The following is a 27999-nucleotide window of genomic DNA, read 5'->3' on the forward strand; positions in this document are numbered from 1 at the left end:
CTGCTGGAGTTTTTAAACACCTCACTGTCACTGCTGGACTGAGAATAGTCCACCAACAAAAAACATCCAGCCAACAGTGCCCCGTGGGCAGCGTCCTGTGACCACTGATGAAGGTCTAGAAGATGAGCGACTCAAACAGCAGCAATAGATGAGCGATCGTCTCTGACTTTACATCTACAAGGTGGACCGACTAGGTAGGAGTGTCTAATAGAGTGGACAGTGAGTGGACACGGTGTTTAAAAACTCCAGCAGAGCTGTTGAGTGGGACTGAGGTCAGTACTTTTCTGTAAACTGATATTTTCTACACGTCTTTATAGAGCTTGCTTTGCTGGAACAGGAAAGAGTCTTCCCTAAATTGTTGCTAATTAAAAAATTAAAAGTTAAAATGTCTGGTTCATTAGCAAAAAGGAAACCACAAGCAGGCAACATCATATACTTTATTTTTATACTTTATTGCTTTAGATTTGTATTTGTTATTTCCCCACAGTGACGTTTTATCACTTCACTTTAAATAGAACATGATTTGAGATTCAGCCCCCCAAAAAAAACAGAAGAAAACTTATTTAAAAAGTCCTGGCTCCACTAGAGGGAGACTGGATTTTAATAAACATAAATACCACATGGACCTTCGGCCTGCTCTTATTTAGAAGCGAAGTGCCAGGATGATGAGGAGCGCCAATGCCAGGCTCAGAACCAGACTCTGCTTCTGGTGAGAGGAGACGACACCGTCGAACACCGACGGTTCTGGGACTTCACACAGCGAGCAGTCCCCTCCACAGAAGAAACAAGTCGACACTTCTTTCCTGGTCATGGATGTGTAAGTCCTCACCGTCTTCCTCCCTGTCAGGAACAAGGACGAGCGAGGATGAAGCAGAGACGCCGCTGACACTCACTAAACAAACTCAAAACTCTAAACAACGTCACCCAAAACGAGCGTGCACACATTCATGACTTCGGTGTGGATTTTCTGACTGTATTGCTTATAATATCTGACCAAGAAGCACTGCACTCACTGTGAAGCATGGTGGAGGTAGTGTTATTATCTGGGGTTGTGTTGCTGCCAGTTGAAGTGGTGTATTACATTTAGGCTTTTGGGCAGTGTAGGTGCCAACATGCCCCTAGACCATTTACTCACTCACTCACTTTATTAACCACTTATAGAATTAGGGTCGCGGGGGGTGCTGGAGCCTATTCCAGCTTTTCAATGGGCGCAAGGCACACACAGTAACACCCTGGACGGGACGCCAGTCCATCGCAGGGCACACATACACACACCCATTCACCTATAGGGCTCTACAGTGTCTCCAATTAACCTGAGTGCATGTTTTGGACTGTGGGAGGAAACCGGAGCTCCCGGAGGAAACCCACAAAGACACGGGGAGAACATGCAAACTCCACACAGAAAGGACTTGGAGTCCTGGAGAGTTTGTCTAATTGGAGGATAGTCTGAGGTGCTTACTCGGCTCGTAGTAATCGTAAATCGTCACCGCAGCATCCTGAACACCGGCCACCTGAAACTCCACCGAGGATGGAACTCGAACACAGCTCTCTTTCTTGGTTACCTGTGTGGAGAACAAAGGAACTCGTTTTTATCAGGAACTTTAATAAAACAATGCCATGACTTTTGATGATTTTTGATGATTTTTGATGCCATGATTATGCCATTTTTGGACATCAGTGTCATGTCTGTGTGGACGCCCGACCTGCCGATAGCGCCCCCCAGATTCGAACCCCGGATCCCCAGATCTCAGCTGTAGTGGGCTAGCATGCGCAACCCTGATTGGGATTGGACTTCATTGATTTTGGATTGGCATTTGACTCAATGGGATGATTTTGGATTGGGATTGGACTCCATTGATTTGGATTGGGATTGGACTCAATGGGATGATTTTGGATTGGGATTGGACTCCATTGATTTGGATTGGGATTGGACTCCACTGATTTTGGATTGGGATGGACTCAGTGGGATGATTTTGGATTGGGATTAGACTCAGAGGGATGATTGATTTTCTCTCCATTTGATTTGGATTGGGATTGGACTCCACTGATTTGGATTGGGACTGGACTCAGTGGGATGATTTTGGATTGGGATTAGACTCCACTGATTTTGGATTGGGATGGACTCAGTGGGATGATTTTGGATTGGGATTAGACTCAGAGGGATGATTGATTTTCTCTCTATTTGATTTTGGATTGGGATTAGACTCCACTGATTTTTATTGGGATGGACTCAATGGGATGATTTTGGATTGGGATTAGACTCCACTGATTTGGATTGGGACCGGACTCAGTGGGATGATTTTGGATTGGGATTAGACTCCACTGATTTGGATTGGGATGGACTCAGTGGGATGATTTTGGATTGGGATTGGACTCCACTGATTTGGATTGGGACCGGACTCAGTGGGATGATTTTGGATTGGGATTAGACTCCACTGATTTGGATTGGGATGGACTCAGTGGGATGATTTTGGATTGGGATTAGACTCCATTGATTTGGATTGGGATGGACTCAGTGGGATGATTTTGGATTGGGATTGGACTCCACTGATTTGGATTGGGATGGACTCAGTGGGATGATGTTGGATTGGGATTAGACTCCACTGATTTGGATTGGGATGGACTCAGTGTGATGATTTTGGATTGGGATTAGACTCCACTGATTTGGATTGGGATGGACTCAGTGGGATGATTTTGGATTGGGATTAGACTCCATTGATTTGGATTGGGATGGACTCAGTGGGATGATTTTGGATTGGGATTAGACTCCACTGATTTGGATTGGGATGGACTCAGTGTGATGATTTTGGATTGGGATTAGACTCCACTGATTTGGATTGGGATGGACTCAGTGGGATGATTTTGGATTGGGATTAGACTCCATTGATTTGGATGGACTCAGTGGGATGATTTTGGATTGGGATTAGACTCCACTGATTTGGATTGGGACTGGACTCAGTGGGATGATTTTGGATTGGGATTAGACTCCACTGATTTGGATTGGGATGTGTCACAGGTATATGATCAGGTGTTCACATACTTTAAGCTTCACAGAGCAGCACTAACCAGCCAATATCTGCAGCCTGAACAAGGAAATAAAAATGAAAAGCTTACAGAGTCCAGGTAGATGATGACTTTTCCTGGTGCCGGATCAACCTTTCTGACCAGCTCGTCCGTTGGGACGCCGCTTTCACTTAAACTGAATCCGGTCAGCAGCCCGACGTCCAGAATAGCCATGCCGGTCTGATTCACCTCCTGGTTCTCACACAGACTGAAAGAGAAGAGGAACATACTTTTCAACCATTTTCACATGTTTATTATTTATTGCATTTATTTTTATTAATTCCTTTATCCTGGTCAGGGCTGCAGTGGGTGCGGTTTCATCTGGAAACCCTGGACAAGGTGCCAATTAATTGCAGGGCTTCAGCCATCCAATCAGACACAACCAATCAAAGAGGCTTGTGTAGACGATTCAAACCTGAATCTCAGCAGATAAAGGACTTGAGAGTACACTTGGGGCCCGAACCTGCTACCTTCTGGTTACAAATACAGTACCCTGGCAATGTAAAACTTGCTTGACTGAGAACATGTTTTTGTGTGGATTTTTTGCATGTTCTCCCTTTGATTTGGGTGCTCCAGTACTCTCACAGTACAAAGACGTGCAGTCGGGCTAATTGGAGCTACTGGAAATTGCACCGTCAATCATTTAAAGGGGTGTCCATATACTTTTAGCCATACAGTGTAAACAATAGTGTTAGCATGATCATGTGACCTGGAATAACCTACCTGAAGCATATTTCAATGTCCATGTTGTTCGACCCACTGTCCATCACGTTCACGTTCAGATCGAACCCCTCACACAAACTGGCATCACGGCGTTTACGTGACGGCTCCTGAGTCAGTATGTTGTAGAACGTGGTGAGCTGTATAAAACACATCCATAAATCTCTGAATAACGTCTCATCCCCAAGATAAACACATAAAATATCATATAAGTTCTTTATTTTGTCTTCAAAACTACTTCGAAACAGCTCAAGATGTTTCCGGGTCGTTATTAAAGAGACGCAGGGTACAGAGAGCATCACGCCAGGCTAACAGTGTAATTACTGTGATGATGTGGCACACTGACATTGATGGATCATCAGAAACGTTCACAGCTGGTAAAGTGGAATCTCTCGGGCACGGGCACGAGATATCAATCTGCCTGGGCATGAAGTCACCCTGCCTCAAATACGCAGCACAAATTCCATTACAGGATGGTTTGAATTCTTGGTAGAAAAAAAGTTAGTGATGGTGAAAGAATTAATCAAGATGAAGAGAGTGATCAGTATTATGGGTTCTGTCATGAGAAAATCTCTTGGGTACAAAATTTAGACTGACTTAGACCAGGATCAAAACAAAACACAAAGCGAAATATACTGAATTAATAAAAATAGTGGCGATCTGGTCCCACTGTGGTTTACAAGGTGTAACGTAATGTCTCCCCACAAGGGGGCATTCGTGTACAAGTTCATTTTGGGTTTGTGCCTGTTATAATTTGTTGATTTACTCGCTCACTCACTCACTCACTCACTTTCTTAACCGCTTATCTAATCAGGGTCACCTGACTGCATGTTTTTGGACTGTGGGAGGAAACCGGAGCTCCCGGAGGAAACCCACACACGGGGAGAACATGCAAACTCCACAAAGAAAGGACCTGTACCGCCTCGCCTGGGGATCAAAGCCAGAACCTTCTTGCTGTGAGGAGACAGTGCTACCCACCGAGCCAACGTGCCGCCCCATTTGTTGATCTAATGATAGTTTTTTTCTTTGTGACCCACCCAAGAGTCGCGACCCAGGGTTTGAAAAGCCCTGACTTAGACGAGTAATTCGATGGTGTCAGAAGTTCCATAATGTCATGTCAAATTTTAAGGCAAGGCCTAACTCTGTTAGTTATTATAAATGACCCCAGGGGGTGACTTTTCTGTGCACATACAAGATTTGCCCCTGTCCCATTTTCTCCTATGTCTGCTAATTTGTCACGTTTATGTGTTTCAAATCCTCCAACTACAGCGGTACCTTAAAACTCGACGTCAATTGCTTCTGGGACTGGCATTGAGTTTTAAGGTTTAATTCCCCATAAGGATGTTTGGGAAACCTGTTAATGCGTTCCATGGTCCCGAGACTTGCATATAATGAGGTTGTTTCTGACACTTATACACTGAAAATAATATAAATATAATTTAAACACACTGAAATAAAAATCTGATTCTGATTCTCACAATTTCTCAGAAGCTCGAGCTGTAACAGAAGTTTAAAAGTGAAACAGGGAGGAACATTTAGATAAACACAGACACATGTGGAGCTGTAACCCTGGATCTGATTGTTAGTCCACACTAATGCAAAATCGTCTTGACATTTTACTGCACCGCTCAAGCCGAGCACCGAACAAAGCGACTGTTGAAATTAAATAAACAAACTGAACACGTTGAGTTTAAGGGAAAAGTTGAGTTTAAAGTTACCAGCGTAATTTTAATTAGAAGCAACAACACAAGTAAACAAGAAATTGAACTTTTTTAAGATTTATATCACCCTGTGTAAAAGTAACCACACCAAGCTACTGAATCAACCAGTTAACCAAATTCAATAGACAACTGGGTTCAGTTTCATTAGCCACACCCGGGCATGATCACAGCCAGACCTGTTCAATCTAAAATGTATTTAAACAGAACCTGTCTAGTCATGTAAAAAGTTACTTAAGAGAAAACATACCTGGACCAGTGCAAATCCATTTCCTGTTGCGGACACTTGAAGATTGAGTGGATTTTCAGCTTCAATCTGTTAAATTACATCCACAATGATTATATATAATGCAGTATTTACACTTTTTATGTACAAACCAGTGAAAAGTTTGGACACACCTGATTATTTTAAGTATTTTTACCTTTTTAAATTAAAATAAAAGGCCTTTAATATATCAGACCTTTTTAAAATGGTTTTACATGGTCCTGCATATGTGCTGCGGCTCTCTAGAAATCCACCACTGGTGGGTGTAAAGATGCATTTAGCACGCTCTGACCAGCAAAAGTGTTGTGCACCCAGCAGAGGCCGCCAAAATGTGGAATTAAGTACATCCAAAATGCCCGCCCCCCCAATTTCTTCCCAATCTAGTTGTATTAAACAGGTGTGAGGTGGTTGACCACTTCTTTTCACCTGTACAAGGCCGGTTCACACAGAGATCTGTATGGCGCACAGACACACATCTTCCGTGTCATTGTGAGATCGTAACTTCAGCAGTTATGAACAACCCCTAATGCCTTCTCCCACTAGAGCTGAGAGTCAAACTTGTGGACTTGAAATGTCAGCACTGGTAAGCTAGCGTGTTTTACCACTGGGCCACCCAAGCACTCTAATTTCCCAACTCCAATGGGTGAAATGACTTAAATGTACTTGAATCTGGTGTGTCCAAACGTCTGACTGGTAATGGTATACCTCTTTGTTCTGGTAAATCAGATAATTGGTGCTGTCAATGGTGAACGTGGCCAGAGTGGACGCTGGTGATGTCACTGTGATCTGAAGGTTGATCTGCTCGGTGCTGCCCATCGAAGCGTACGCCGATAAAGCCTGCAGTGCAATGATTGTGTCCTGAAACAAAGAGATCAAGTACATTTTAATATCTTAATTAATTTAAGTATTCTATCCAGGTTTATGTAGTCTGGACAGGAGCTGCTGATGCTGATTCTCAAACAGCTTCCAAGTGTTCATCGGTAAGGATGGACCCATAATTAGATTTAATATTTTCATGTGGGAAAAGGCTGATTCACACGAGTAGGTCGATCCAAAAATGCTGTCATAATCAAATATGCGGCACATTTTCTTACGTTTGGATATTTTTCCTCAGCCAGCAAGTTCCAAAATTGTCCAGCAGAAGTGCTTGACTTCATTTGAATCCCAGATTGTTGGGTTAAATATTTTCTCCATCAGCTTCTTTCACTTTGTGCTTGGTTGTGCCCTCATCTTCACAAACAGTGCAGGTTACAAATAGAAAAAGCAAAAATGGCGCAAACTGGCTACTAATGAATGAGAACTTTCTAGATTAGCAGTGCTTTAGGTGGGCTGAGGCGTAGCTTTGGTAACAAAGCTCAAATGAAAGAAACAGTGGCCGCATTTCATGTCAATCACGTTGGCCTCTTTAAATGAGGCGTGATCTACCAGCGTGCACTGTGAGATCGACGTACTGGTCACCCCTGCTCTAAAGAAACTAACCACAGTAAACCAGTCTCGCAACACGTCACTGCTTACCTGTGTGGAACCGTATCCTCCGAGGTGGTTCCTCTGCTGGCTGAGCCACTTCATGAGTCCCAGTCCCTGCTCCACACTTCCCAGCGTGTACAGAGAGAGCATGGTGTAGGAAACCATCTCGATATCGGACGAGCGCGGCTGCCACGAGTTCGATACCAGGCCTCCACCGGCGCTCCACATGGGCACGCCATCTGAAAACGAAGGCCGAGAGGGGTTTTACGAGCCGATAAACACGACCCAGGTGCTTCGTATCAGCTCTGGAGAGTACGTTTTACTAAACAGCTGCACGGCACATGACATTTTTACAGATGTTATTATCTTAACTATCAGAAAAAGCAGAGAACAGCTGGGTAAACAGCGTCCAAAACATACGACAGCTGATCACATTTTAGCACCCAAACAACAATAACAGAACCAGAGATAATTTATTTTCAGGTTGGGCACTTCATTTATTACTTTAAAAGCTGCATCCAGTCTAAAAAATACTGACGCTACGTTTGTGAACCCGTGTGTTCGTGAAATGACCTTTATTCAAGTCATAATAATCAGCATCAGCATCCTGTCTACAGTAATAACACACACCCAAACCCAACTGTAGTTTTTTCCCAATTTTCCTTCCAATTTAGTCATATCCAATCACTCTATTGTATAATTCTTCCGCTTGACTGATGTTGACCCCCACTCTGACTGTGGAGAGCTGTGACTGACACCCACACCCCGTCCGACACGTGTGCAGTACCGATTGCTTCTTTTCACCTGCACAAGGCGAGTTCATATGTGGATCAGCTTTGTGTACGGAGATTTACATTATCCGCCGACTCTGTGCAGCACCATTAATCAGCCAGTAGAGGTCATAATTGCATCAGTTATGAGGTCCTGGCTCCAGTACCCTCCCTGTGAATGAGCCAATCATTGTTCTTGTAGGCGCCCAGCCTGCCGGGTGCAGAGCTGAGAATCTAACCAACGAGTTATGGTGGTTTTACCACTGTGCCACCTGAGCACCCATGGGCTTTGTATTTTAGAAAATCTATAAAGCACAATAAATAATATCCAAGTTCAGTTTTTACCCACCGTTCATGTCGGCTCTGTTCATCAGCTGAGTTAAAGCAGAGTTAGCCGCAGGACTCCGGGCGAGAGACAGGGCGTACGTCACCAGACACAGACTGTAGTTACTAGAGATTCCCTGATTCAGCCTGGACGTCAGATATTTCACCGCCGCAGACACCGCGTCAGCATGCTGGCTCTGACCAATACAAACCGATACGAAGCATGATTACTTTCCCCCAATATTCATCACATAGTACATATACATAATGAAAAATAATAATAAATAAATAAACTTGTACATGAACGCTCCCTTGTGGAGGCTTTATGTTATATCTTGTAAACCACAGTGGGACCGGATTGTACAGAGAGCATAAGATGCGTTGTTTGTGTTGTAAAAAAACATGGACAAAGTGTAAATAGCTTCAAAAGTTGTAGCTAATTACAGATAGACAGACAGACAGATAGATAGACAGACAAATAGACTGATAGACAGACAGACAGACAGACAGACAGATAGATAGACAGATACTTCATTTATCCCGAGGGAAATTATTGAACAGTGCAAGCAATTAAGGGTGAAGGCCCTTGCTCAGGGGCCCAACCATGTCAATTTGGTGGTGATGGGGCTTGAACCAGTGACCTTCTGATTGCTAGTCCAGTACCTTACCAAGCCAAGCCAAACTCTACACAAACAGCACTACTGGGGATTGAGTCTAGGTTGTTAAAGCTGTGCAGCACCAACACACCAACTTCAAATGAGACGTGACAAATGACCCTTACGCTGTAATCACTGTCCTCCAGGAGAGCCATGAGGACGTAGGACGTGAGGGACACCGGACCATCCAGTCCTCCCTGCAGCTCAGTGTGAATGACCCGTCCAGTCTCGTTAAAGGAGCCGTCGGGATTCTGCTGCGCACTCAGCCAGCTCACCGTCTTACTCAGCACGCCGTCGTCGATGTAGATGAACGGCCGAGCCTGAAGGAAGCACCTCAGCACAAACGCTGATAACCTGCAGATGGAAGCATGATGACAGATAGTTTAGTTTCTTCCTCTGTACTGATGCTGACCTTCACTCCTGACTGAGGAGAGCGAGACTGACACACGCCCCCTCTGGCACACGTGCAGTATCCGACTGCATCTTTTCACCTGCACGAGGCGAGTTCATATGCGGATCAGCTTTGTGTGTCAGCGGGATAAAGATTAAGATAAAGATCTCCAGGCTCTCACCATGTGCTACCAGAAGGATCACTTTCTCCGAAAGCACTAAAAGAGTCATCAAACCTCTGGTACGACAACTCACCCTCATAACCTGTTAATCCAACAAACAAACAAAAACAGTATTATTTATATATTATAATGCTATCTACTAAACAATAAAAAAACTAAAACTAAAAACTAATCAAAACCTGTGGATGAGATGACCTTAATACTTAACACATTATTAACTTATACTGCAATTTAGACCAACATTCCTCAGAAACTGGTACATCATTTATATACAGCGATTTATTCATTTATTTATTTTATGCATTCTCTCCTGTATTCTCCTCACTTTTAGCATGTCCAATTTTTACCCTCTGTAGTGGTTTGTCACATTATTCCTCAACTCTGTGCAGGCACCATCAACCAGCCAGCAGAGGTCGTAATTGCATCACTTATGAAGTCCCTATCCGGCTCCCTCCCTGGATAAACAGCAGCCAAACGTTGTTCATGTAGCCGCCCAGCCCAGCCGGATGACAGAGCTGAGATTCGATATGATGTGTTCGAAATCCCAGCTCTGGTGTTCTAGCGTATTTTACCGCTGTGCCACCTGAGCAGCCTTTTATTTTTAATTACTGCTTTCCTTTTAAAGACGCTGATATGGAGAAAGTCCAGCTTTGTCATTACAGCAGCTTTAATCCTTTCTGAATGCTTTTATAAGTCTCCAATCCTTCTGGAGGGATGTTGGGGTGTTTTCAAAGAAGGAAATCTTTTAATGCATTAAAAATAAAATTTCCATAAAGCTTTAATGATGTTTAAATCTGGTGATTGGGAGTCATGGGACTATTATGTGCAATAACCTATAATGCACAGTGAAAACCACCCACCTTGCTTCATGTACTTCAGAGCTTTGGATCTCGTCTCCTCGTTAACTTTGCCCGTCTTGTTCAGATACTGCAGCACATAAACGTTCGGAGCGAAGTTGATCATGTTCTGCTCACCGCAGCCGTACGGCATCTCGATCAGAGACTCCAGACCGTTGATGGACGGTCCCAGAAGGTCACCTGGTACAATCAAGAAATGTACTTATTTATTTATTAGGATTTGAACGTCATGTTTTACACACTTTGGTTACATTCATGACTGGACAGGAAGTTACTGGTTACGGTGACGTACCGACCGCAGTGACCCGGGCACTAAGGCTTCCTGGCACTGCCGCCTGAGGAAACTCAAACTTCAGCTCTCGGGACACTGAAGTCGTGCCTGGAGAAAACTCTAGAAACAGCGTCTGGGTAAACGACTGCTCCCTTCCCTCCGCCTGCAACCACAAATACACAAACAATCCAGTCAGATCATCGTCGAGGACTCCTCAAACTTCCTCAAACTTCCTCAAACACAAGGATCAGATTCACAGGCATGTCCAGTGTTTAGGATATAATAAATCACTGGGCGGTTTCATGTGGTCAGAGACAAATGGGTGAGTTTATTTAAGAGACGTGCAGAACCCGGAGATGATCTAACGCAGAGCTGGTCTTCATTAGTGAAGTTATTCTCAGTAATGACAGGAGGTTACAGCTGTATAAACAAGGGATTTGTTTTAAAGTCTGTGTGTTTTTGATTTATTTAGTTAGTTTTTTTTTTAATTATAAGGTACTAGGAATATTTTAACATGAATTTATTGATATTAATATCGGGCCAGTTAAGAAAACCAAAAACTGGTCATTTAGACTCCTTAGTATGGAGCGTAAATTTATTTATTTATTTGTGCATTTATTTTTTATTTGTCCATGTATTTATTTCTGCATTTAATTATTTATTTATTTAGGCATTTATTTTATATTTCTTATTGCATTTATTTATTTATTGGTGCATGTATTTATTAATGTATTTAGTTTGTATTTATTAATGCATTTATTTATTTATTTGTACATGTATTTATTTATTTATTTGTACATGTATTTATTTATGCATTAAATTATTTATTTATTAATGCATTTATTTATTTATGTGTACGTATTTATTTATGCATTAAATTATTTATTTATTAATGCATTTATTTATTTATGTGTACATGTATTTATTAATGCATTTATTTATTTATTTATTTGTACATGTATTTATTTATTTATTTGTACATGCATTTATTTATGCATCAAATTATTTATTTATTAATGCATTTATTTATTTATTTGTTCATGTATTTATTTATGCATTTAATTATTTCATTATTTATTTATTAATGCATTTATTTTAATTTGTACATGTATATATTTATGCATGTATCTTTTATTTGTGCATGTATTTATTCAAGCATTTTATTATTTATTTATTCAAGCATTTATTTATTTACTTGTATGCAGTAATTTACTTATTTATTTATGAATTATTTATTTATTTATGTATTTGTGAATTATCCCTTTCTTTCCTAATCTAGTTGTATCCAATTTCCCATTATCTGCAGACCCCGACCAACAAGGGCGGTACCCAACACACAGTCCCTTCAACATGTGTGTAGTAGCCAACCCCTTCCCCCAGTTCACACAGTGATCAGTATCACCATCTTTGTGCAGGTGACTCAGACTAGTTAGCAGAGGTTGTAATTGCAGCAGAAATGAGAAATATCTGAGGCCTGCCCTCCCCCGGGCACAGCCAATCACGTCTGTGTTCGGCGCCCAGCGAAGCTAAGATTCGAACTTCACAGTTCCAGATCTCAGTTTAATAATTAGAAGGGGTGTCCCAATACTTTTGTCCATATAGCGTATTTATGTTTTGATTTATGTTGATGATCTGAAATCACAGTCTGCGTGATTATTTCTCATCTCATGACTATAAACCCGAGGAGAAACTACACATGACTCCTCACGTTACCTTAACTAGGATGGTTTGATAGACGGCATCGGAGGCGGAGGATCCCAGGGCTTTGACGGAGATTGGCATCTGACCAAGCTTGGTGGCTCTGATGGCGAAGGGCACCATCACACTACTCTGACCCGCCACAGTCACCGTCTGCACGCCGTCTAATGCAGAACCATCACCAGCCGAGGTCACGAAGTCAAACCTGTCGCTTTCAGCAACTTTCACCACCACCTGCAAAAGAGAAAAACAGCGAATATAAAAATAGACACTTTTAATTCGATTTATTAAATAATTCAAGCATATTTCTAAAATAATAATGCGGACTGGATGGAAATACTCAGAAGCACCATGAGTGTAAAGCTGAGACATAAGTGCTCAATTTGATATATTTATTTGCCGTAAAGTTAGGAAGGAATCACTGAGATGGTTTGGGCACGTGCAGAGGAAGGATGAGAATTCTTCAGATTGTTATTTTTATTTTTGATACCAAAAAATTGTTAAACAGAAGCATTTTTAGCAACAACATGAAAGGTTGACTGGTCAAACCCTTAAACACAGTTCCACTGTGCGGGTAAGCTGAGGCCCAGAGATGCTGTTGGCGTTTCTGGACATTGTTGACCTATCGCTTCTGCTGTATGTAGTACAGTTTAAACTTTTGCATTTGTGGATGCAGCGGTCAGCCGCGTGTACGGTCATTTATGGTCAAGTATTTCTGAGATGTCTGTAGAAAAGTATTTCCTAACAAGGTCAAACAAATAATAATTATACAACAAATCATGAAAGGTTGACTGGTCAAGCCCTTAAACACAGTTCCACTGTGCAGGTATTCGTGGATGCAGCGGCCAGCAGCGTTAATGGTCAAAGTATTTCTGAGATGTTTGTAGAAAAGTATTTCTATTTACTTTTACGTACAAAGCTATTTTTTGTTTGGTTTTCTGCAATGGTTCAAGTAAAATGATATACATTTGAATAAGTAAAAGCATATATTGTTATATAACGTGTGTTGAAGACGACCCACCTCCTGATCCTGGTCCATGTAGTTGAAGAGGCTGACCTGGAGCAGGAGAAGCTCACCTCGGATCAGATACACCGGGAGCGTCAGCGATATGAAGAAGTCTTGAGATACGCTCAGCTACAGGAGATTCACAAATCATCTCACGTTCATTTATTCACAATCAAAAAAATCAAACAGTGTGTGTAGGTGTTATTGTTCCCTGTACCTCCTTAAACATGGAGGTAGATGGGTTGGCTACTTTAAATTGCCCCGCCTTATAATGGATAACCCTGGTTAGGGACTCCCCCAAAGGATTGTAGCCCAGTCAGTAACAGCTTATAAAAGCTTATAAAAGTCTACCATCTTTTTTGAATGAACATGATGTTTATAACGTTACCTCTGCAGGGGAGCTGATCCCCAAACCCAGATTCTCAGATATAACGAAGGCCGTCGCCACCCAGGAGGTCATGCTGTCCGGCACGGTGACCGTAAGTGCTGACGTGGTAGATTCTCTAAAATACAAACATCACTATCAGAAGGATAATTTGCAGGCTAGTAGATAAACAGATTTTAGGAAGCATCAGCTTTTAGACTAAAAGGATTCCAGGGAATAATGAGGTGCGTTTGCACTCTTCGTTCACTGGCCTACAGTGAGATTGAACTGAAAAAAATGCTTTTATTTAATATACTTCCAGCGCATCAATAATTTTAGATGTATACACCTGACAGACCTGTGGTTTTAAAATCCTCTATTATGCTTTTTATACTTTTTAATAAGAATAAAATCAAAATACATTAAGTGAATAAAACTGCAGGTTATTAATACAATGAAAATTAAATTGAAAACAAAACCATGATTTGGGGCAGGAACTGAGATTGGTGTCAATGACATTAGACCAAGTGTTTTTAGCCAACAAGCCTGACTGTGATGTGTGATTGTGACAGTTTCACTGAGTGTCTAAAGTGTTTTTTATAAAGCAATATATATTGTATGTATGGCAAGCCAAACAGGAAATATATAGCAAACACTGATATACGTATATGGAATGAAAATTATATATATGGAATGAAAACTGATATATATAAAATGAAACTCAATATACATAAAATGAAACTCGATATATATGGAATGAAAACTGATATATATAAAATTAAACTTGAATGAAACCAAGGTCGGCGCTAGGAGCCACCGATTTTCTCACTGCCCCTCCAAGCGCATATATATATATACTATGTCAGTGCTAATGTCTATATTGAAACCCCTTATGTCTTAACTCCCCCCATTTGTTCTCTGTAAATAATTTTTTGTACAAAGCGTTTTGTGGTTTACTGACGTACCAACACACCACAGTAACAGTAAACACTATCATTAAAAACTGTTTGTGCTTGGCCGAGAGATGAGAATTTATTTAATTAAAATAACATTTAATTTAATAAGTAAATACCCAGGTAAAAGCACGTATAACAGGGGCTTAAGTTACAGACTGAAAAACAAAGTATTTCGATACCTACCTCATGTCAACATCAAGCCACAGCCAGGTTTCAGGGAAATTCCTACGCTGACGAGGATCTGCCCCCGACATTGATGTTGATGCTGCACTATCCATGGCAACCATATCATTCATCATCACTGTTACAAAAACATAAAGAACAAACACGTGACACAGAGTCAGGTGGTCACTGAATCACTGGATGCAATGCAGTAACACACTCCAGACAGGATGCCAAACCTGGTGGGCATCAACCACCCACCCCACCCAAAAACATAGCCAATAATGTTGTATGTGGATGACTGACCATCGCTGGGGATTCGAGTGGGTTAGTGGAGTTTACTACTATGCCACCCGAGCATGATAATGCCAATTTCATAACAACTATGCAAATATATCTGTTAGATATTTGGCTGATGGTAGTAAGATGGATGGATGGATAGACAGACAGACAGACAGACAGACACTGTAAATGATAGATGGATAGACAGACAGACAGACAGACAGACAGACAGACAGAAATATAGATAGATAGATAGATAGATAGATAGATAGATAGATAGATAGATAGATAGATAGATAGATAGATAGATAGATAGATAGATAGATAGATAGACAGAGATAGATAGACAGACAGATAGATAGATAGACACAGACAGACAGATAAATAGATAGACACAGACAGATAGACAAATTGATAGATACTGTAGAAAGATAGATAGACAGACAGACAGACAGACAGACAGACAGACAGACAGACAGATAGATAGATAGATAGACACAGACAGATAGACAGACAGACAGACAGACGGACAGACGGATACTAAAGAATATGAAGTCTCTGACGTCTGGTTTGGACCAACAGAAGATCTACTGTGGCTCAAACCGCAGATTATTTTAATAATTATTATAAAATAAATGTGTCACAACATATCATGCATTGAACCCTTCAGTGATTAAAGCTCTGTTGTCACAGGGTAGTAAAAGTGCTCATGTTAACTTCTGGGTACCGATTGAGGCACCTACAGTGGGCATGCAGACACCAGAACCAGACAGGAAGAAGGTCGACTAGTCGGGTGAATCCTACTTTCTCCAGGATCATGTGTACGGACGGGCACGTGTGCATCGTTTAACCACGGTACAGTTTCTGCACAGCATCTGAATGACCAGCTGGTAGTGACCTTCTTTAATATACTTACTTGGTCTAAAGGCTTCAGGATATATGTTCATGGATTCCAAATTGGCATCAGTGATGACCATGACGCCGCCCCTCTAGAACACAAAACAGAAGATCAATGAAAATCTTAGTGGATGGAGAGTTAAGATCAAATATTTGGAACATGTACATCATGGCACCCCTGGCATGTCTGCAATTGTTTATTTTCTATGACAATAATTTAGCACATATGTTTATACAGTATATAAAAATAAATTAAGGTGGTGTAAAAAGTTCTCTTATGTTATTTAACTTTGTTGCATAGTAGTGATTAGGGTTGACTATAGCCAGCAACCTATGATTCTGTAACTGAGCCAACATGCCAATGTTGAGCCTATCTATCTGTCTGTCTGTCTGTCTGTCTGTCTGTCTGTCTGTCTGTCTGTCTGTCTGTCTGTCTATCTATCTATCTATCTATCTATCTATCTATCTATCTATCTATCTATCTATCTATATTTCTGTCTGACTGTCTGTCTGTCTGTCTATCTATCTATCTATCTATCTATCTATCTATCTATCTATCTATCTATCTATCTATCTATCTATCTATCTATCTATATTTCTGTCTGACTGTCTGTCTGTCTATCTATCTGTCTATCTATCTATATTTCTGTCTGTCTATCTATCTGTCTATCTATCTATTCAGATTGCACCTTTCAGCAGGGAGTGGCGCTATGGTAAAAAGAAACAACTAGTTCTGTGATTAGCCCAGGGTTACAATACAAGGGTGTGTCTTTGTAGAATAGTACACTCAGTTCAAAGCTGTACACAGTGAAACAATAATGAAAAAAACCACAAGTATATGGACAGGGACAATTCATCAATATCTAACAATCTGTGCACTGTACCATGAATACTGAGGACGGGTCATTCCCCCACCAGTACCAAAACCCTGAGGCACTGTAGGCAGCCAGCTCCTGGATGACCTGTAACACAAACAAAAGGAAACGTTCAGCAAAAAAACACTTTTTCCTGTAATACGAGATCTTTTCAGTTCTGAGCCGCCTTAGAACTCTATTTGTAAAGAGAAATCTCAGTGACCCCAAAGCTTACATTTCAGGAAATCATTCAATAACACAAAGGTGTGTAGCATCAAAACAGTTACAGTTTGTCCTGAATTGTCTGAAATGTAAGATGAACTATTATTTTACCACGGGACTAGGTGACAGGCTTTCGGTTTGTGCGTGAGGTTATTGTGTTATTATTGTGTTTATTATTATACGTTATACAATGTGGGAACCTAACACCAAACCCAACCCTGATACACAAACACTAATACCTTAGGGTCTTTGTAATAAGCCATAATATGTAGAAAGGAAGAAATCAAAGACCTTTAGATTTAAAAATCGTCCCGTCTATGCACTATCATGTATCATAAATGTTTTACCCTCTGCTCCGTGATGTCATTGCTCCGATCTGAGTCCTGGTTGGCCTTGTCCACCACCAAAAGTCCCACCAGAGATCCAGGCTCAGATACAGAGATGGAAAGAGAAAGGTTCTCCGCCGGCTCTGCTGTCTCCCTCTGCCATTTCAGAGATACCTGCAAAAAAGAAAACAGCATTTTTATTTATTAGTATTATTGCTTTGCATTATTGTCATGCTGAATGATTTAAATAAGGAAATAACCTGATATTATACAAATGGAACGTTATACAGTTCCAGCATGATTCACGGAGCAGAGAGTAAAACACTAGTAGGACTCAGACCTTAAAAGATTTATGACACATGATAGTGTAAAGATGGTGTAATTAAATTAAAATGCTGGAAATTTTATATCTATAAACCTCACATTTTAGGCTTATCCCAAATACACACTCCATGTCCACTCACTGTCCTCTCTATTAGACACTCCCACCTAATCGATCCACCTTGTAGATGTAAAGTCAGAGACGATCGCTCATCTATTGCTGCTGTTTGAGTCGGTCATCTTCTAGACCTTCATCAGTGGTCACAGGACGCTGCCCACGGGGCGCTGTTGAGTGGATGTTTTTGGTTGGTGGACGATTCTCAGTCCAGCAGTGACAGTGAGGTGTTTAAAAACTCCAGCAGCACTGCTGTGTCTGATCCACTCATACTAGCACAACAGAAAAGACGCCTGATCGGCTGAGGGTGGTTTCCAACTCAATCCAGCTTCTTGTTTTTTAAGCTACTCTTGAATGTAATTATAGACTACATGCTATTACTGAATACTAATAAGTAAATTAAAAGTTATATTTACATTGTTTTTCAGGACTTGTGTGAAGGAAACCCCCAGTGCATCGTTGACGACTTCTCCACTGGGTCGGACGCAGTACACAAAGACAGTCGCCAGAGGAACCCAGGAAATATCGGGGGTCAAAGTAAAATCAGGCGACGTCAAAGTCCCCACAGCCACCAGCTGATCTCGAGATATCACCTGTAATAACACAGAGTGTTATCAAATAAAACTCCAGACACTGTTAAGCTTTCAAAATAACATAATTACACCTCTAATGATTATTTTAGTACATTTATTTATGACCACATTATTACTTTATTAAACCGTCTTTTAGATTCTGAGGTCAGGGCACAGAGTAGGTTGGACAACTATTCCCAAGATAAAAGCTCATTATGTTTTTAAATAAATAAACTCACCATGTAATGGAATTCAGTTAAGGGGAAACTACTTTGCACGCTCATGTGAAGAGGTTGTCCGATCTGTTGGTATGACATAAATAAACGTTAATCTAGTATCGAATCCAGTATATAATAAAAATACAAATGAAGATCAGGATCACCTGTGGAGAGCTCGTCCTCCTGAGCGTCATGTATGATTCACTGGGAGAAGTAAAGTCTTTGTACTTGTAGAGGTAGGTGCGCTGGTCCTCATACTTCGCCTGAAACCCACACCAGATAGCAGCATGTTCAGATTTCTTCTATTTTTGCATGTCCCACTTAATTCATTCATATCTTGAATATTTTTTTAATATATCAGTCTGGGATGAGTTGATGGTGCTCAGGTGGAGCACTACTGCTGAAATCCAGGAATCTGGGGTTCAAACTCAGTGATTGGCGATAGGAAGAACCAGAGATGTTCACAAGTCAGAAAATACGAGTCCGAGTCGAGTCACGAGTCTTTAGGCTAGAGTTCGAGTCAAGTCACGAGTCAGTATAATAAACACAAAACATATATTGGAAATGTAGCATAGAAATATGAAATAATAATCTGTAAGTTCAGATAAAAACAACAGATTAGCGAGTGTATTTTGCTGTTTTACTTCGTGCCTTTACTTTCCTAGTTACCAGTTAAAAGCTTCAACTGATGTTTTGTTTTCATTGCAAATCACGGCACAGCGGCCAAAATCCCAAACACAGCAATAACAAAATCTTCCAGATGCTATTACATTTATAAGCGTGTGTCCCATTAGGAATAGAATCCGTTATTTTGTAAATGTGCTTATAATTAAAAACCTCCAAACTTTTCCCGGTTGTGAAGTAAAACAGGAAGTCGTTAGAAAGCCGATCGAGCGTTTCATTCCCACGTCATCTGTGTGGCGCAAACTGAATAAATGCAAATAACAGCGTTTCTTACTAACAATTACAATCAGAAGATCTGATTGGTTCAGAAAGCGGCTCTTACAATCATTAGCGCCAATTCTGTAAAAGGCGTTCCATTCACATTATCTGTTACTGTGAAGTGAACTACATGGGGTATTCCACCATTTTAAGTAGAGAGCGACACTTCATCACTACGCTGGAAGCTGGCTGGAACATTTTCCCATTGTGTGCGTTGCAGGTTAAGACGGCACATGTAACTAATGTCAATTTACCTCTATCGTCAGCGAATCGACTTTTTCCGACAGCCCAAACTGCAGGGGCACGACTCCATCAGCAGGAACCGGAAGCTGTAATTTCATGACTGAAATATTCGGATCGTAATAAGAAGCGGTCTGTGGTGGTACAGACTCCGGCCCGGGGGAAACAAACTCCACAGGTTTAAAGTTGTCCACCCTGACTGGCATCCATGATCTGTAAGTCTGCTGGGTTATGGTGAAAGTCACATTGTGCTTCTGTTCCTCTGTGGTTAGGGGGCGGCCGCTGAGGGTGGAAACTTTCAGCTGCAACATAGAAAAATATGAACCTGTTATGGCCGACTGTCATGAGGGGTCATAATAGTTAATGTCATGTATTATAACAGTGCTTTGTACCATCTGAGCCAAGTCATTTTAATATGATCTCTTTTTTAAATAGATTTTCCAACAAGCCCATGCTCAGGTGTCCAAATACTTTTGTCGATATACACCGATCAGCCATAACATTAAAACCACCTCCTTGTTTCTACACTCACTGTCCATTTTATCAGCTCCACTTACCATATAGAAGCACTTTGTAGTTCTACAATTACTAACTGTAGTCCATATGTTTCTCTACATGCTTTGTTGGCCCCCTTTCATGCTGTTCTTCAATGGTCAGGACCCCCACAGGACCACCACAGAGCAGGTGTTATTTAGGTGGTGGATGATTCTCAGCACTGCAGTGACACTGACATGGTGGTGGTGTGTTAGTGTGTGTTGTGCTGGTATGAGTGGATCAGACACAGCGGCGCTGCTGGAGTTTTTAAACACCTCACTGTCACTGCTGGACTGAGAATAGTCCATCAACCAAAAAAATATCCAGCCAACAGCACCCCGTGGGCAGCATCCTGTGACCACTGATGAAGGTCTAGAAGATGACCGACTCAAACAGCAGCAATAGATGAGCGATCGTCTCTGACTTTACATCTACAAGGTGAACCAACTAGGTAGGAGTGTCTAATAGAGTGGACAGTGAGTGGACACGGTATTTAAAAACTCCAGCAGTGCTGGTATATATGGTAAGTGGAGCTGATAAAAAGGACAGTGAGTGTAGAAACAAGGAGGTGGTTTTAAAGTTATGGCTGATCAGTGTAGTGTATTATAATATTGAATGATGAAGCAACACTGACCTGGGTGGAGAAGTTCATGAACGGCTTTAAGGTGGAAGAATCATCCTGGAACTGCAGATTATATCTGGACGGTGTAATGGAAACCTGTGCACTGCTACTATAGTTTACACCTAAGAAAAACAACAACATAATTAGGTCAAAAACAATCACTCTTTCTTGATAATTACACTATATAGCCAAAAGTATTTGGACACCTGACTGTGAGCTTGTTGGACATGCCATATCATAAACGAATGGTATTAAAAAAATTTTTTAGCTATAACAACAGCCACTCTTCTGAGAAGGCTTCTCACAAGACTTTAAACTATGTTCGTGGGAATTTGTGCCAATTTTAGTCAAAAGATTATTTGTACAGCTCAATAAATGTTCCGGTTCATTTCAGAGCTGTTGAGTGGAGTTGAAGTCAGGGCTCTGTGCAGAACAGAAGGACCTTCCCTAAACTGTTGCCTCAGTAAGAAGCATATATTCTTGTTGTGGCTGAAAGACGAGAATTCAGAAATTAGAATGGCTGTCCCAGTACTTTTGTTCCTATAATGTGTTTACCCATTGAGAACACTGTGATCAGTTGAGTAATCTTTACCAGTCAGAAGCTCTGTGACCGTCACATCGACGGTGATATAATCGTAGTACCAGTAGTCCCAGTAGCCTCCAGACCGATTAAACCTGTCAGTAGCTGAAAAGTTGAAGCTGAGATCAGCCTGTCCGTTAATCTGTGGAACAGATCAGCTTACATTTAGAGATAAAGTCAAATATTTATTTACATAAATTTGTGAAGGACACGGGTATGTGAGGCGTGCTTGTTTTCTACATATACACCGACCAGGCATAACATTATGACCGCTGACAGGTGAAGTGAATAACACTGATTATCTCTTCATCACGGCACCTGTTAGTGGGGGGGATATATTAGGCAGCAAGTGAACATTTTATCCTCAGAGTTGATGTTAGAAGCAGGAAAAATGGGCGAGCGTGAGGATCTGAGGGCCAGATTGTGATGGCTAGACGACTGGGTCAGAGCATCTCCAAAACTGCAGCTCTTGTGGGGTGTGTCCCGGTCTGCAGTGGTCAGTATCTATCAAAAGTGCTCCAAGGAAGGAACAGTGGTAAACTGGCAACAGGGTCATGGGTGGCCAAGGCTCACTGATGCACTTGGATAGTGAAGGCTGCTGGCTTATTTTTAGTATCTCTTCTAACTGTGTTTGGTTATATTGTTGGATTTTGGTTCTATGCACTAGTGTCCCATAATCTGTGTTCTAGTTTCTTCATACGTGTTCCAAACATTCAACTATTGGACAGATTGTCAATGACACACAATACTAAAAAGTCCCTTAATAATTGAGCTAGTATTAAAACTATCGTGCACTAGAGAGTTATGTTAAAGCAGCAAACACAAATGCCAAAATACCTTAAATTTTTCATATGTCATCATGCCATAGTAGTAGCCATGGTTGTAAATGACAGACACGTCTCCAACAACGGGCTTTCCATTGAGATATCTAAAGAAAAATCAAACATATTCATATGTGGAGTTTGCATGTTCTCCCTGTGTCTGTCCTTCGCTTTCATCCCACAGTCCAAACATATGCAGTCAGGTTAATTGAAGCTACTAGATTGTCTTAGGTGTGTGTGGACTGCCAACCTATCCGGAGTGTTTACAACCTTTCGCCCAATGAAACGTACCCACCGCGACCCTTATTAGGATAAAGTGGTGGTAAAACAGGCACTGGGGTGGCATGGTGGCTAAGTCTAGCACTGTCACCTCACAGCAAGAAGGTCCTGGGTTCGATCCCCAAGTGGGGCCTTCCAGGTCCTTTCTGAGTGGGTTTCTTCCGGGTGCTCCAGTTTCCTCCCACCGTCCAAAGACATGTAAATGAGGTACACTGGAGATACAAAATTGTCCATGACTGTGTTTGATATAATCTTGTGAACTGATGAATCTTGTGTAATGAGTAACTACCGTTCCTGTCATGAATGTAACCAAAGTGTAAAACATGACGTTACAATCCTAATAAACAAACAGGCACAGAATAAATAAATAAATACATTTTATCTAGAGGTCTCAGACTTTTGGCCCACACTGTATGTATTTATTTGATTTATGTTTATTTGGGTATGGAAGCCTAACAGTGTTACCTGGCTGTTACGGTGTATGTTAGGTTGTCTGTATAGTACACAATGTTAGGAACATCCAGCAGCACCTCAAATTTAGGAAGCACTGCAATCACAAATAATAAAACAGTAAATAAACAAGTATTAAAAAAGAAAGGTAATTCTATAATGGTAATCTGGCATTTTGTGTTTTAAGGACGCTTACCGTAGTGACTCACGTCGAAGAACTTTTCCTGTGTGTATTTCTGCAAGCGAGAAAAATTGGCGTATTTATTATAATTGTGTATTATATATATACAGTATATATATATATATATACTGTATATATATACTGTATATATATATATATGTGTGTGTGTGTGTGTGTGTGTGTTTGACTAGCACTGGTTTCTTCCCTGCTTTCTTTCTTTAAATCCCTTGCAGACATCAAGTTCTAACTGTATTTAAATTAACAAAATAAATACTATAAAAATTGTCAGTAAAAAGAGTCAAACAAATAAAGAAATCACATATTCTTGTTTTTATTGCATTTTAAAATGACATGAGGCTTATATATATAAATGCCACTTGACTTATGTAAAAATGTAACTCACATTCATTGTTGCTTGAATTTTCCAAAAGCCGAGAGAAGGATTCTCAGTCAGCTGGAATTCTTTAGATACAAGGCCGACGGTCGTGCTCACATTCAGCCACTGATGGATCAGATTGTCTTTAGGATCCTGTCAAAAAAAGAAAAGAAAAAGAAAAACCACCCTGTTATAACATTTTAATAAAGCAACCGTTCCGCCAAATTGGTGCCATTTTCGTTCCCAGGACATCATTTTCTTACACCCACCCTGATGAAAATATCCACGGGTTTGTTGTACGGTTTTCCATCACGGTTTATCAGGAGAGCTCGGATTTTTACATCCTGGCCCGGTTTGTATCTGGGTTTGTCGGTCTGGAGGAGGATGGAGACACTCTTGCTCATGTACTGAAGCTGGGCAGAGTTGGAGAAGAGCAAGACGCCACTGATGTAGCCTTTCACGACCAGCTCATATGGGCTCCCTGAGCTCTGATCATCTTCAGGGACCTGCAGAAAGACGGAGAGGTGGCATTATGATTGTATTTTAGTAGTAATTGTATTTTAGTAGCATGATAGCGGTCAGAATTATTTATTAATTAAGATTTATTAATTCTATAAACCTTCTATAAACATTGTATTTGTGTTCTTGTACCAACTGGCCCAGTATGGCAAATGTTGTGGGGTAGTCTGGCAAAACAAGGTATTAAAATAAAACAGTCAGTTGGTGTATTATCACTGTTTTATTCTGTTCAGGGTTGCATTGGATCCAGTGCAACACACTCCATACAGGATACCAATCCATGGCGGGGCATCCACCCCACCTCCCCCAAACATAGCCAATCATGTTTGTATGTAGATGCCTGACTGGCTAGTAACACAGCTAGGGGGTTAATCTCTAAATCTAAGTGGTAATGAGCTACAAAGAAGGTGTTGGGTAGAGTTTGCATGTTCTCCCTGTGTCCATGTGTGTTCTGGATTCATCTTTCATAATAAACACTGTTGAGGTATGAAGGTTGGCATTGTTTGGTTATATAAGATCATCATTTGTGATTACAGTCATGATGAACCTGCTCTTTTAGGAATGTGGCTTCAAACCAGTTTAGAGGAATCTCACACTAGCTAATTTCCAAATAGTCTGCATGTTTCTGTTCTTGTTTTTATAATTACGCTATCAATCATTTTTATTTCTACTGCACAAACTGCACTGTAGTTTTACTGCTCTGTCGTCTGTACAGTAGAAGCTTTGAATACAGACACAGTAACTTATGTTTGGTTTCTTCTCAGCGTTTAACAGTAATAATTGTAGTTTTTAATATCGATTTGTTAGTTTCCGTATAAATATTGTTAAAAAAGTAAGAGCCCTTTAGTTCTTACTGGGATTTTGCTTATTGGCACATTGGTTTTCGAGGTATTGTGGTACTCTTTTGCTGCCATCAATTAACCACCTTTTGGAGACCACATTGTTTTAAATGGAGCCACACAGATGAATCCACACTGCAGGTGATGGATTGGCTGCTCTATGTTCTTTTACTGCTGGTCAGCGTACTAAACTCTTCTCACTTTTACTTACTGTTGGACTGAGTAGCTGAGTTGTGAAATTTCAGTCATTACGTCTGTTCTTTTATCTTTATTTTTTCTACTTTTCTAAATAATAATAATAATAATAGGTTACACTTATGTGAACAGTGGCAGTGAAATGCTTTTTACAACTGCCCGGTCACATTAACATTAACCAAATAACACAGGGAAAAAAGGAAAATGTAAAGTACAAAATAGAATTAAATTTAAAGTAAGACTTTTAATACGATTTAGGCTGCTGTTTGTAATTATGAATAAGTGAAAATGATTTTAAAATCACTGCTGCCTGTTTTATTAACAAACCTCTTGATTGCGTTATTAGACTGATTTTTCACTGAGCTACCAAATGACTTAAATTATTTGTTGATCAATTATACTACTTACTACGGAAGCGTATTGCTGCCACACATAAAAAAAAGCCGTCAGTATGTCGTTATAACGAGAAAAGGATGTCGTTATAACGAGAAAGTATGTCGTCATAACGAGAAAATGATGTCGTTATAATGAGAAAATGATGTCGTTATAATGAGAAAATGATGTCGTTATAATGAGAAAATGATGTCGTTATAATGAGAAAATGATGTCGTTATAACGAGAAAAGTTCATTACCTTAAATGCTGCATAGCTGATGGAAGCTTATCTGCTGATGGAGAGACAGTTTGCACACATGCATGATGCATGATGCTGTAGCTTGTGTAACCTTACAGCTTGTTGTACCGATCAAGATTCTCCTTTAGGAGCAACAATGTCTAAACTTACTTTAATATTCAACATCTGTCTGACATTCGGCATTCCGATCTAATACCTTCTTATTTTATGATTTCTTACACGAATAAAAATAGTCAACATACTACAAAAACTATTTTATGTTAATTTTAAGATTACGTTTATTTATCTAAAGAAAGGTTATAATGACACCGTTTATCAAGCTCCCACTTCATCTAAGAGTTAGGGACCGTCATAAAACTAACTGAGAAACGTAGGAGACATTTACTCTGCACTTATCCAGACTAATAAATACATTTAAATCTTGTATGATTTGATGAATTAATGTCAAACAATTTTTACACAAACACATCAATGTTTCTCACCTACTACACAAACCTTAATTTTTGAAATAACATAGTATTTATTTTACATTACATTTTTAAAAAAATCAATAAATCTGTAATAAATTTATTTCAAATATACATATTATATTTCAAAAAATACAAATCATACAAGATTTAAATGGATTTATCTTAAAATTAACATAAAATTGTTTTTGTAGTATGTTGACTATTTTCATTCGTGTAAGAAATCATAAAATAAGAAGGACTTAGGTGTTTTTCAACCACTTATTTAGATCGGAATGCCGAATATCTGGTTATAACGACATACTTTCTGGTTATAACGACATCTTTTTCTCGTTATAACGACATACTGACGGCATTTTTTTTATCTGTGTGGCAGCAATACGCTTCCATAGCTTACATATATATTACTAAATAAATAAACTTACTGGAGGAAGCACTTGAAGTTCAGTGGAGCCTTTAAAAACAAAGCAAAAAGACAGATTACTGAAACCGCATCTCCAACTCTGATAGTTTAATTATGATCATTAAAAGCTTTTGTTGTTGTATGAACAGAACAATGTTGCTGATTTTAAACTATTTTATTAAGAGTTTTACCTGCTGTGATGGTGCTCTCAGTTCGGCTCAGGCTGGCATTATTCTTGACGATCTCAGACACGACCAGTACAGGTGATTTGGTGAGAATGGTGACGGAGATGGTAACTGGAACACCAGGATGAACCACTCTGGGAACTGAGATCAGATGGGTCGGGTCTGAAGTAGGACTGGAAGAAAGAACAATATTTATAAGAAAAAAAAAACCAAAGCATTTTTACCTTTTTAAATAATAATCTCAGTCTGTACATAAACACTGTAATATCTGTCTGTACTCTGTACATGTGTTACTTCAATACTTAACTAGTCACTTCTGCACTTTAATTGTATTATATGTAAATAATCTCTATCTTGCACTTCTGGTAGATGCTTCTGCATATTATTGGCTCTGTACTTGTACTCTGAATCTAATCTAATGTAATCTAATCTACTCAAATCTAGACCACAATCACTGTGATTAATTGCGTACTTTCACATATCAGGTCTCCTGTTAGGGACAGTTGTAGCCTAGTGGTTAAGGTGCTGGACTACATTTACATTTACATTTTCAGCATTTAGCAGACGCTTTTATCCAAAGCGACTTACACAATGAGCGGAACACGATGAGCAATTGAGGGTTAAGGGCCTTGCTCAGGGACCCAACAGTGGCAACTCGGTGGTGGCGGGGCTTGAACCGGCAACCGTCTGTTTACTAGTCCAGTACCTTAACCACTGAGCTACCACTGGACTAGTAATCAGAAGGTTGCCAGGGAACCACTGTTGGGCCCTTGAGCACGGCCCTTAACCATCAATTGCTTAGATTGTATACTGTCACAGTACTTTGGATAAAAAAGTGGAAAATGTCACTTTTAAATCCTTGTAAATAAATAAAAATGAAAAATGTGATTCCAATCTTGTACAAATGGATCTAAACTATTGACCTATATATTAATTTATTTATGTAGTAATTTAATAATCAAATATTACACTTAAATAAAGCAAAATTAAAAGTTCAGTACCTCTTTGTTGAATTCTCTTGCGCTTCACCATAAACGGCCAAAAATCCCAACATGAC

At 40.2% G+C, this 27999-nt stretch overlaps 1 protein-coding gene across 1 annotated transcript; it reads right to left on the reverse strand.

The window, feature by feature from the left end:
• Positions 1–461: 461 nt before the first annotated feature.
• On the reverse strand, positions 462–27999 carry cd109 (CD109 molecule). Its single transcript, XM_063001879.1, has 33 exons — positions 27944–27999; positions 26949–27115; positions 26780–26808; positions 23971–24207; positions 23729–23854; positions 23341–23380; positions 23160–23241; positions 22432–22522; positions 21607–21736; positions 21027–21136; positions 19873–20160; positions 18841–18939; positions 18698–18760; positions 18303–18479; positions 17472–17624; positions 16933–17010; positions 16068–16140; positions 14891–15008; positions 13776–13890; positions 13403–13516; positions 12397–12615; positions 10705–10846; positions 10416–10592; positions 9556–9637; positions 9109–9337; positions 8353–8524; positions 7282–7472; positions 6472–6624; positions 5752–5817; positions 3787–3923; positions 3115–3271; positions 1460–1562; positions 462–840 (listed from the first exon to the last, which is right to left on the reverse strand). The coding sequence occupies exons 1-33, from the start codon at positions 27994–27996 to the stop codon at positions 644–646; spliced, it is 4368 nt and encodes a 1455-aa protein (XP_062857949.1). The 5' UTR covers positions 27997–27999; the 3' UTR covers positions 462–643.

The sequence above is a fragment of the Trichomycterus rosablanca genome, chromosome 9 (genome assembly GCF_030014385.1).
Source record: "Trichomycterus rosablanca isolate fTriRos1 chromosome 9, fTriRos1.hap1, whole genome shotgun sequence".
NCBI lineage: Eukaryota > Metazoa > Chordata > Actinopteri > Siluriformes > Trichomycteridae > Trichomycterus > Trichomycterus rosablanca.

Bases quoted from the DNA above. Each gene is read 5' to 3' on its own strand.
- cd109 (XM_063001879.1), bottom strand. From the start codon at position 27,996: ATGTTGGGATTTTTGGCCGTTTATGGTGAAGCGCAAGAGAATTCAACA. The intron at 26,809-26,948 runs GTAAAACTCTTA...TTGTTTTTAAAG, and splicing joins TGAGAGCACCATCACAGCAG to GCTCCACTGAACTTCAAGTG. The intron at 10,847-12,396 runs GTAACGTGAGGA...TTGTGGTTGCAG, and splicing joins ATCAAACCATCCTAGTTAAG to GCGGAGGGAAGGGAGCAGTC.